The sequence below is a fragment of the Pseudorasbora parva genome, chromosome 20 (genome assembly GCF_024679245.1).
Source record: "Pseudorasbora parva isolate DD20220531a chromosome 20, ASM2467924v1, whole genome shotgun sequence".
NCBI classification, from domain to species: domain Eukaryota; kingdom Metazoa; phylum Chordata; class Actinopteri; order Cypriniformes; family Gobionidae; genus Pseudorasbora; species Pseudorasbora parva.
Genome location: NC_090191.1, coordinates 27,987,323 through 27,999,483, shown reverse-complemented (window position 1 = coordinate 27,999,483; position 12,161 = coordinate 27,987,323). Strand labels below are relative to the sequence as shown.

General features: G+C 39.1%; 1 protein-coding gene across 4 annotated transcripts in view; it reads right to left on the bottom strand.

The window, feature by feature from the left end:
- Positions 1–62: 62 nt before the first annotated feature.
- pparaa (peroxisome proliferator-activated receptor alpha a) overlaps positions 63–12,161 on the bottom strand; it is a 52,255-nt gene continuing 40,156 nt past the window's right edge. For all 4 annotated transcript variants that reach the window (XM_067427130.1, XM_067427129.1, XM_067427132.1 and 1 more), the window contains 4 exons: positions 6,908–7,046; positions 5,452–5,651; positions 4,037–4,505; positions 63–1,187 (listed from right to left, as the gene is read on the bottom strand). In XM_067427130.1, the coding sequence (XP_067283231.1) occupies positions 943–1,187; positions 4,037–4,505; positions 5,452–5,651; positions 6,908–7,046 (1,053 nt within the window). In that variant the 3' untranslated portion in view covers positions 63–942. The remainder of the gene's footprint in view (positions 1,188–4,036; positions 4,506–5,451; positions 5,652–6,907; positions 7,047–12,161) is intronic.

The window sequence follows — 12,161 nt, the reverse complement described above, 5'->3', positions numbered from 1 at the left end:
TGCAGTACATCAAACTAGCCAGAGGATGACGCCTGAAATGAAACACCTCCACGTTTTTTAAATACAATTTTAAATGAACATTATATTTTATTTCACACTACAAACACCACTTGTCACCAAACTGAATAACATACACAAATAAAAATTAAAGTTTCATTAAACTCCATGTCTACAAAGCATTTTCCTGATAATCAAGGGTCTTGTAGATTGTCAACTAGTTAACGTTAGTATATTTGCCTCTAAATGCTAAGGAGATAAAAAATAAATCCCTAAAATTAATCACAACAAAACAATAATTTACAGATCAAATACAAGTCAATACACACATAACACATTTGTACAATAAAATTACAGTTGGAGTGCTATAGTGTACAATAAGTTTTTATACAAAATATTTTACAAATGATGTTCTATATACAAGCATTTCAAACGAGGTATCAATCTAATTTACACATTTCTCTCTATACATTTCATTCTAGCATTAAAACATGATAAATCACCCCAGACCTTACAATTGATTAGCCACGCCCTGCAAATATAACAGGAGCGCAACAGCACATCATCTCAGTGTGGCCAAATTTGTTAAAGCAACAGAAAAGACAAGCTTATAAAGCTGAAAATGGCACTTTAATGAGTAATGTGTTTGTACTGTTTTTGTTGTTTTATTTTGTTAATTGAGTGTCATATGCTTACTACACTGAATGCCATTGGCTTCACTGGCTTCTTTTAAGCGTACACATTATAGGCGTAAAGCATCTTTTTAGGAAACTGTAGGCATTGTCCTTGAAAGGGTCCGTTCCTTATTAAAGATTAGTGCAATATTCATGAGCCTAAAATTACACTGGCTTTGCCCTATAATGTCCCAGCCAGCAGTGCTTGATCCAAAAGTACACAGCCCAAAGATGTTCCACCTGGTCTTCTGTGAACAGGAACGCTTCGAGCTCAGTACATGTCTCTGTAGATCTCCTGCAGTAGAGGATGGAGTGAAGCGTCTTCCATCTTCTTGATATCCTGGACCAGCTCTGCATGCTCCGTCACCAGCTGCCGCAGGTCGGCCAGTTTCTGCAGCAGCTTGGGAAAGATCAAGCTGTTGTCGGGGTGGTTGGACAACAGGTGGAGCTGTAGGGCGTGAACTATGCTCTCCTGGATGCGCTCGATCTGTGACACGTCGCTCAGTCCTGGACGGTCTGTCAATGGAGATCCAGAGAGAGAGAGACAAAAGAGACATATCAAGATGTCAAAATCACTGTTGCTTTGGTACCAAGACTTGTTTACTTAAAGGGGTGATGAATTGAGAAATCAACTTTCCCTTGAGCTTTTAATATATATAAGGTCATGGTAATTTAAGAATGTCCTTTAAGTTTAAGAGCTGAAAACGTCCTTGTTAGTCAAAGGAAAGCTTTTATAGACACCAGGCCTAGATTGTGTGCGCATCTTGACATCATCTATTGCGAAACGCCGCCTCTACAGCACGTCAAATTCAGTAGCCCCGTCCACCGACTCATGGAGCTGTTTGGATTGCGCTAAGCAGCAGCAATAAACATGCCGAAGAAGATAGCAAGATATTGCGCTATTCCTGGTTGTAGAAGCACATAGTCGCTGCAAAAGCTTCCTTTGGATCCTAATATTAGTAATGAGTGGTTGAACTTTATTTTTAATAAAGTTCCAGCTGACGTGGGGAAGACATTACACATGTGTTTGCTTCATTTCACCACAGAATCGTTTCTAAACAAGTCTCAAATTGATGCTGGATTTGCAGACATATTGAGATTTAAACACAATGCTGTTTCTTCTATATTGGATCCGACAAGAATGGTTCAGCACACTTATGTGAGTAAAACGTGTTTTTTATATGTAATAGTATTGCATTATTATGGATTGTTTTGTTTATGTGTACGTGTCTAACAGAACATACCTTTAGCACGCTGGACTCAGACATGTATGGGCCAGGGCTCGCAAAGCCCAACATACGGAGCTATGTTTTTTCCAGATGGGCTATCAAAACGCAAGCCTGTCGGCAGGCCAGTGAATCTCAAATAGTGAAATAATATTCCTTTCTTGATCTGTGTTCGAGAGAATCATTCCGGTTGCCGATTTCAAAATAATCTCTCCCTCATGTGAACTGACAGGGGCATATATATGACAGGGGAGCTGAAGCTCATTAAATATGCAAATCGTATCCAATCCTAGCCGTGGGCGTTTACTTCCAAGTCTCCAGTGCGTTACGTCCATCAAAACCCAGCGTTCAGGAGAGAGCCTCAAAACCAATGTAGAAAATAGCCGTTTACTTATTATTTATGTTTTTGAATGTAAAAACCACACGAAAGTCATTAGTTCACCTCAGACAACAGTACAAAAAAAGCCAGTTTATGACACCTTTAAAATTACTTAATTGAAAACTATTTTAAGGCTACATGGCATTATTTTTTCTTAAATTATTCATATCTCTATTAATGACCTTTTGAAATAAATAAAATTGACTTCTATAACTTCAGTAATGTGACATCCCTAGATTTAGCCGTACGGTGTGTCCACATATATTGATGAAATGTTTATTTTTCAAGGGTTATTTTGCTCTATAGTTATAAGAATCTCTATAAGAACACAGAGTCAGAGCAGTTCTCCATGAAGCTGTGGTGTGAGGAACCGTCAGTGTTTGGAGTCCCTTCTGCACGACCGCGGTTCTGAGGGTTGCTGCTGAAACTGGCGGAAGAGGAAACTGTGGTTTCACTAGTCCTCAGAAGAACAAAATCCTCATCTCACTCTGACCATTATTATGTCATGTCTCGCAAAAGCTATTGACTGTGAGACCCCAGAGCAACCTAAACCACAACTAACCTTACTGTTACTTACAGTTAAGCAAAGGAGGTGAGATATTAATATGATTTAGGATGTTCAAGAACAGGGGTACAGGTGAACCTCTAATTTAGTTTCAAATTTAAAGGCACAATATGTAACATTTTTGGATTTAAATATCCAAAAACCACTAGAACAGTGTTATTTATTTTGTAGACTTCTGCAATTACATTATCCCAAAGACGATTTAATATACTATGTTTTATTAGACAGGTGAGCAACTGTTTAGATATAATCAGAAATCAAATAATTGTTATACAACACATTCTTATTGTTTAAATCTAGTTTTCATGATTTACTGCGAGTACCATGTTTTACCATGCCTAATATTGATCTAGCTTATGCAGTGTGCAACAAGAATAGTCTCATAGTAGCTGGCGAGTGAACGCAGAGTAGGATTATAACTTAACTTAATGATAATAATGAATCCATGAATATAATTGCTGCCAATTTCTGGCGGATTCTTTTCCACCGGCTGTAGGAGTGAAGACAACAACTCCCATTATTCTCCGAAATTAGTCTACGCCTACGCCTTAGTTTTGAATAAGCAATCTCTAGCATTGAAAATTGCATATTGTGCCTTGAAATCAATAAGGAAAAGCATGTGTGTGTGTGTGTATATATATATATATATATATATGTATATGTATGTATGTATATATATATATATATATATATATATATATATATATATATATATATATATATATATATATATATATATATATATATATATATATATATATATATATATATATATATATATATATATATATATATATATAACACATACTTTTCTGTCAACTTTTCTGTCAAGTAATGAGACAGTATGTGTTTTTGTAATAAATACATGAATACATAAATCAGGCAAAGCAAAAATAATTACGTTGGCCATATTTGACAACCTGAAGATTTCTGATAACTACATATTTTGACAGGCCCTACATTTTCAAGCACAACCTTGTGACCCCTTGAACTCAGTTTAAAAACCATTGGAGAGTAAAAACAGTTGGTGTGTAGCATCACATGAACCACATGACACATCAGGTATTTCATTTCTGAGTAATGGTAATTTTTAAAAGCTGCTAGTCACTGATAAGCAGCGTTTCATTTAGACATAGTTTTGAAGAACATTTTACACCGCCTCTTTTACTTCCCGTTGGCTCTCCCTGCATCTCACCTCCGCAGCAGATAATGGCAGCCACGAAAAGCGCCAGGTCGCTGTCGTCCAGCTCTAGAGCGTTGAACTTCATTGCGAACTGAAATTTGGGCTCCATCATGTCACTGAAGGGCTTTCGCAGACTCTTCAGAAACTCGCGGGTGATGAAGCCTCCGCCGCGAGCCACCAGCAACCCGTCTTTATTCATGCAGGAGGCCAGCAGGGCGAACAGCGCCTCGTACACGCCGTACTTCAGCAGAGTCACCTGGTCGTTGAGGTCCAGTGTGGCGAAGCCGGGCACGGCCTTGGCGAACTCCGTCAGCTCCGTGACTGTCGCCACCGAGGCGTACTGACAGAACAGGAAGAGCCGGGCCTCCACATCTCTCTCCCGCACAGTGGAAGCGTCGCCAGACGCCACGTTGCCCAGCAGCTGGGTGAGTAGCTTCTGCTCGGCGTGCTGGAGAGAGTCCATGTCGTGGATGACGAAGGGCTTCAATGAAGGACGGAGAGAGGACAGTCAGAGAACCGTTCATTTTGTAATTAGCTACCTCTCCATCAGTATTGGGGAAGCTTCTTTGAATCCGCAGCGTGCCGAGCTATTCGATCATTTATAGTCATTCGTTTCAGTCAAGCCTTTTGAAAATTACCTACCCACACTAAAAACTACAATTTGAGGTGAAACTACACTAAAACAGGTCAATATTTTTTTTAATGTATAAAGCTATCGGATTTATATAATGTTTGTTTACTTTTGAGTGAATGAATCCCTATTCCAGTTTAAAAATGACTAAAGGCTGGAATGTCGGCTTTACAAAATAATGTTCTTTACAAAAGTCACTTCAAATACAGCAAATCAAGTGTAAATATGTCTGAGAGCAGTACAGAGTCAGGACCAGTTTAAAGCAGAACTGAAGCAGAACATTTTTATTCAGAAAGGCTTTTTTGTGTTGGTTGTTTTTATTATTTTCTGTAGTTTTACTTGTTTTTAGTCATTTTCCCACATAGCACTTTGAGATTCTTCTGAATGAAAAGTGTGTTATAAATAATTATTTACTTATTTTTGCTAGGAGGCGTGTGACAAACGAAAACAATGGGACGGAATCAAACTCGGAAGCTAAAAAAAAAAGTTCTGTGCCCATTATACGCTAAGCGAGTTTATTCTTGCTTTAATTGCAACAAAAAAACATGATAAATAATTCTTTTTAAACTATAATATATACAACCATGATTACATACTAGTAAACAGCAGCATTTAAATAAATATTTTGCTATAAAAAAACACACCTACAATGGTGTGCAAGTTCTTATATTATTATTATATTATCTTTTACAGAGTGTGTTTGATTATCGCATCATTTTCCTTAGCTTGTGTGAGCTATTCAATGTGAATAGTGGATGAATGATTTAGTTAGCTCCCTGACACTGCAGTCACTCACCGGAGTGCTGGTCTTGCCCGTGAGAAACACGCGTGCTTTGGCTTTGTTCATGTGGAAGTGTTTGAGGTAGGCTTCGTGCATCTGCCTAGCCAGATTCTTTGTGTCCGGCTGCTGAGACTCGTGCTCCTCTTTTCCGCTGACGTCCTTCTCTGCTTTCAGCCTCTGCTTCTCAGATTGGGGTATCCGCCCAAAACGAATAGCTGTAAGACAGCGCACACATTACCAATAAAAACTAGGCACAACCTCAACCGCAGACAATGTACTGTATACAAGCAAAACGGGAACACACACACACGTACAAGACAGATACATACATGCTAAACAAAATGTTCCCTTTGACGCAGTTACACATTACTGCATGTATAGTAATACAAGCAAATTATGTATAATTACAAGTACTAACCTTAAGCCAACCCATAATCGTAACTCTATAGTAAGTACATGTAGGTAATTCATATTACTCAGTACTTATTTGAGTAAGTACAATGTAACTACATCACCTTAAAATAAAGAGTTAAACTGTCCATGTTACTGAGTAATGGTACTGAGGGTTTATAGGGGTTTGGTTTAGGGATAGTGTCAAGTATGCATCATGTAAAGTTATTACTACAGTAACTACATGTAACGTGTAACAAGTACATTGTAAAATCAAGTTTCTTAATTAATTATTTATGTATATATGTTTTATTTCCACATCACTGACCTACAGTCAACTGTGTTGCAATTGCATTTATTAATCTGTCTGAGAAAAATGTATATCACAGATGAAATGCCAGAACGGGTTCTTTTTGAAATGCATGTGCAGATCCACAGTCAAATAGCTCAGAGGGTAGGAAAATCCCCAAAACTCAAATGCAGGTCAGAGGGCACTGATTGCGTTAATCTGTTTGCCTTTTTTTAAATAAATAACTGCACCACATTAACATATTAAATAGCCAGCCCCAGTTTATACACAAACCACGTGTAGTAGAACTTCAGGTCGTTACACTGTTGCCACTTCATCAGTACCGGGACAAAGGGCAGACGTGGGAGGGGGTGTATGGCGTGATATGATCCAGATCTACCTCTGAAGAGATTGCGCTAACAGCAGCACGTGACACTAGCCCCTCGCTAACAGAAGAGACTACCCTAGATCCAGGTCAAAGTCCCGTGAGAGAACGGGACGGCGTGTCTTCGGTGTCCTCTAGTTCATCTGCGGTTATCCTGCAATAGCCCTTGGAAAGCACAGATTTGTGCTACCTCATGATGTCAAAGCAAAGGGTGTCTAAAGGTTGTTGTTCTATATTTTGAATCTAATCTAAATTTCCTAACCTTTATAGCAGCAAATAAACTAAGTGTTACAAAATATAATTGTAATAAACCAGAACACCGTCTTGATTACCAATAAAACAATTAAAGATCTTTAATCATCAAGCCATAAACCGACTCAGTAATAAGCTCTTTGTGAAGCTCTTACCGTTGTGGGACATGCCCACTGCAAGGCACTTGCGGAAACGGCAGTATTGGCATTTGTTTCGGTTCTTCTTCTGGATCTTGCAGTTGCGTTCGCACTTGTCGTACTCCAGCTTGAGTCGAATGGTTCTCCTGAAGAAGCCCTGTGGAAAATTCATAAAAGACACTTAAAAACGCAAACTCAGAATGATAAAATGTATGATACCAAATGTCAACACATGCCCCGTTTTCTAATATGAAAGCGATTCAAAATGTAAGCATAAATATAAGGACTTTACTCCCAATACAACTTTAGGCCCAATACAACGCAGAATCTCAGAAGACCATAATAAAGTGACCGTGTTAAACATAATGCTAATGTGATAAGATGTTCACGATTAACAATATTTATTTCTTAAGATCACTGCATATATATGAACAGAGGGTGCATTTGCAGTGTCAAAAATATATAATTGTTTATTTTTCAGTTAATGCTACACAATATTTCAGTAACTCCAGGAGGTCTTGCGTAGGATGCATGGTTGAAGGTGCACTGTGAAAATTGATTGAAGCAAAAAGAATTTAAATGAATATACAGTGAATGATCTTTGTCGAAATGGACACTGTGGACTGGCATGTGTAGTAAGGGTCACAGTTACAGCAGACGTTATGTGTCCCTGCAGGCAAGTTATTCAACAGGGAAAAGCAGAACACGTGTCTGACAATGGAAACGGTATCAAACGAGAGCTCATGCTAGACGGTCAGATTGCTTCCAGAGCTAAAAACAGAACCAATGACGCATCTCTACACACTGAACATACCAAACGATAAAACAGGACAGAGGGAACAGCTCATCACTGCTTAGCCTATGAATACCAACCGAGGACAGAGCGTTATTTCCTACTGTTCTCAAAAGTTGTGGGAGGTGAAGTTCACACTGTAAATGACTGACTTATTCCTCCAGATTTACCTCAGAAGAAAACACTTTAAAATCAGATTCTATACTTCACTATACTAGTTGAGTACTGCAGTGCTGGTGTATTTTTGTAGACCAGCCCAGAGGTTAGCATCACCCTGGTTCCCTCAAATTTTTGATTTTTTTGCAGCTCTATGACCAACAAAAATATATGATTATTATTATGTTTTGTATATCAAGATAATCTTCACAAATGAAAAACTTTATTATAATTACTTTTATCCGTGTTGTTTTGTACACAATGTATTTATTTGTTTAACCTTGTACTGGTATGTTATATATATAAAAGGAAACCAATAAAAAAAACTTCATTTCCAAAAAAACAAAAACAAATGAAAAACTTGAATGAATTATGATGCCTTAATACAACTGCCAAAAGTAAAAAGCTAAAGTCAGACAATAAACAAACTACATAATAGTCGCAAGTTTTCAGTGTCACCAACACTAAGCGTCTGACAAATGTTTAATCTTTATTTAAAATCAATAAGTTGGAAAGTTTAAGTTGGAAAATTTGTGTTAGCAACATCTAGTATTGTAATACTCGAGACCGGTCTCACCCTGCCTTGGTCTTGGTCTTGTCTTGATCTCAACCCCTCAAAGTCTTGGTCTTGTCTTGATCTCAACCCCTCAAAGTCTTGGTCTTGTCTTGGTCTTAACCCCTCAAAGTCTTGGTCTTGTCTTGGTCTTAACCCCTCAAAGTCTTGGTCTTGTCTTGATCTCAACCCCTCAAAGTCTTGGTCTTGTCTTGGTCTTAACCCCTCAAAGTCTTGGTCTTAACCCCTCAAAGTCTTGGTCTTGTCTTGATAAGATTAAGTGCTCATGGAAGAGATGAGTTTTTACCTGTCACTTGCTTCATTTAAAAGACAGGTAAAAACTCATCTCTTCCATGAGCACTTAATCTTATCATAAAAAAACCCTCTTCCTCCTCTATTTCTCTTATCTTCTTCCCTTTTTCTGTTTTTTGCTACACTGAGTAGTATACAAATCTTGGTATTTGGGGCACTTTTTGCGTTTCAGCACTTGACGGATCGCTTCCTGTACTCCTGAGTTGTAAGTCGCTTTGGATAAAAGCGTCTGCTAAATGCATAAATGTAAAATGTCTTGGTCTCAACACCTCAAAGTCTTGGTCTTGTCTTGGACTCAACACCTTAAAGTATTGTTCTTGTCTTGAACTCAACACCTCAAAGTCTTGGTCTTGTCTTGGTCTCAACACCTCAAAGTTTTGGTCTTGTCTTGGACTCAACACCTCAAAGTCTAGGTCTGGTCTTGGTCTCAACACCTCAGAGTTTTGGTCTTGTCTTGGTCTCAACACCTCAAAGTCTTGGTCTTGTCTTGGACTCAACACCTCAAAGTCTTGGTCTTGTCTTGGTCTCAACACCTCAAAGTTTTGGTCTCGTCTTGGTCTCAACACCTCAAAGTTTTGGTCTCGTCTTGGTCTCAACACCTCAAGGTCTTGGTCTTAACGCCTCAAAATCTTGGTCTTGTCTTGGTATCAACACCTCAAAGTCTTGATCTTGTCTTGGTCTCAACACCTCAAAGTCTTGGTCTTGTCTTGGTCTCAACACCTCAAAGTCTTGGTCTTGTCTTGGACTCAACACCTAAAAGTCTTGGTCTCAACACCTCACAGTTTTGGTCTGGTCTTGGTCTCAACGCCTCAAAGTCTTGGTCTTGGTCTTGTCTTGGTCTCAACACCTCAAAGTCTTGGTCTTGTCTTGGTCTCAACACCTCAAAGTCTTGGTCTTGGTCTTGTCTTGGTCTCAACACCTCAAAGTCTTGGTCTTGTCTTGGTCTCAACACCTTAAAGTCTTGGTCTTGTCTTGGTCTCAACCCCTCAAAGTCTTGGTCTTGTCTTGGACTCAACACCTCAAAGTCTTGGTCCTGTCTTGGACTCGACACCTTAAAGTCTTGGTCTTGTCTTGGTCTCAACACCTCCAAGTCTTGGTCTTGTCTTGGTCTCAACCCCTCAAAGTCTTGGTCTTATCTTGGACTCAACACCTTAAAGTATTGTTCTTGTCTTGGACTCAACACCTCAAAGTCTTGGTCTTGTCTTGGTCTCAACGCCTCAAAATCTTGGTCTTTTCATTGTTCTCAACACCTCAAAGTTTTGGTCTTGTCTTGGTCTCAACACCTCAAAGTCTTGGTCTCGTCTTGGTCCCAACACCTCAAAGTCTTGGTCTCGTCTTGGTCTCAACACCTCAAAGTCTTGGTCTTGTCTTGGTCTCAACCCCTCAAAGTCTTGGTCTTGTCTTGGACTCAACACCTTAAAGTACTGTTCTTGTCTTGTACTCAACACCTCAAAGTGTTGGTCTTGTCTTGGACTCAACACCTTAAAGTCTTGGTCTTGTCTTGGACTCAACACCTTAACCAAGACAGGTCAATTTTGATTTTGACAGGTCAATTTTGCACGATGTTTTAGCAATAGCAACAATTTTAGTATTGTTCTTGTCTTGGACTCAACACCTCAAAGTCTTGGTCTTGTCTTGTTCTCAACACACATCGGTCTTGGTCTGGGCTTGGTCTCGGATTAAGTGGTCTTGACTACAACACTAGCAACCACTTGTAAAAGCTTAATAACAACATTAGTGGGGTATTACTGATGTATTTCATTGCGTAGTTGGTAGAATACAACGTGAAATACCTTGAATTTGTGTTAACCACCATATTTTAGGAATTTAATTAACAACATTAAAAAAAGACTGACTTCAGGACATGGGAACCGGAAGTGTAAAAACAATTTTTTTTGTTTTAGGACTTAGTGCTGCAGAATTCCATACCATGGAATGTTCTAGGGGTCAAGGTTGTACATGCACCCTTGAGCGAGCATGGCGGATTTTAAATTGCATACTTATGGAAGCATCCCCTGTCAGCCAAGCGACAGCTTCACGTGTTTTCTCCAGGTGTTACACACCACAAAGTTCTCAAAATAAATTTGATAATTTAATATTTATTAGACCAATTAAATTTCAATGTGGGCAAGGCTATAGTGCTGAACACAAAACAAAATATGGGTCAAAATGTCCCGTCCTTGTTGTGGATTTACATTGAAAAATAACTTTAAGCTCTTGTTACTTTGTCACATTGTCACATTGTTCCTAGTCATGACACTGTGTAAATCTCAAACTATATAATTAACTAACAGGAAAATGAGTTAAATCAGAGGTGCATGAAGCTTGAAACCAGCGAACTGAACTGAATAATGAACTCAGTCGGTCCACAGCGATCCTGATTTTGTATGAATTCATACAAAATATGTTTTTAATTAGTACTTACCTTTAAAAGTAACTAAACTACAACTACCATAATTCCTTAAAACAAAACACATAACGTATATTTTAAAGTGCAATGTGAAAGAGTGGTAAACCGCATCAGCAATAAACCTTCGGTTGTAATCGTCCCAGTTTAATTGCACCCTGAGGGGTGCCAACGGTCAAAGTCTGCCCTTGCTGGAGAAAAACAAATGGCACATGGCAATAACTGGGCTGGTAGTAGTTAACTTTAAAGGGAAAAAAAACGGCTGTGACCCAGGCTGGAGTCAGCTGAGGTGTGTTGTGTGCAGGTACGCACTAAGTCCTTCTGATGATTTTGACATGCACCACATGAAGCAACAGCTCTTGTACACGCTTCACCTCACAACAAGCCTCGGGGGAACTCTCAGTCTTTTTGCAAAAGCAGCTATGAAAATACTCCCAAAACTTGCATGCTTTCTATTGACCCTGGTGTGCACCAGTGGCGATTTATTGAAGACTGCAAGGGAAGCTCGGCTTCCCTTATAATGTCACAAAATTAATGGTCAAATATGTACTATTGTATTAACATTTTATTGACTAAAAATGCGTTAGAAAACGTTCATCTCAAAGAAGAGTTCGTTCAGAATCAGTTACATATAGCAGGTCGGCTGACTCGATATATTTCTCATACATTCCCGCAGCGTCACAGTGCATTTCCCTATTGAAGCCCAGCGTCCATTGACTTCAATGGGGCTGCTTTAAACGTTTTTTTTTTCAGCGCTTAGAAACTAGACGGTCATTGGATAAACGCTGCGATTATGTCCCGCCCACGGACACTCAGCGTCTCTGGGGGTGAATGGGGAGTGGGCTGGCCCGGACTCCGAGCTTCTGCGTGATGATTGGAGGGTCTGTCCGAAAGACTGCATCTCCTTTTGACTGACAGCGATTCTGTACTATAAGGAATCACTGAAGCTAGCCTATTCGCGCTCAGTCCTGGTTTTCTCAAGTTCAGTCAAAATAAAAACTGCTGCAACCTATTTCTTTGATATTTGCTTGGCGAAATTGCTTGATTTTCA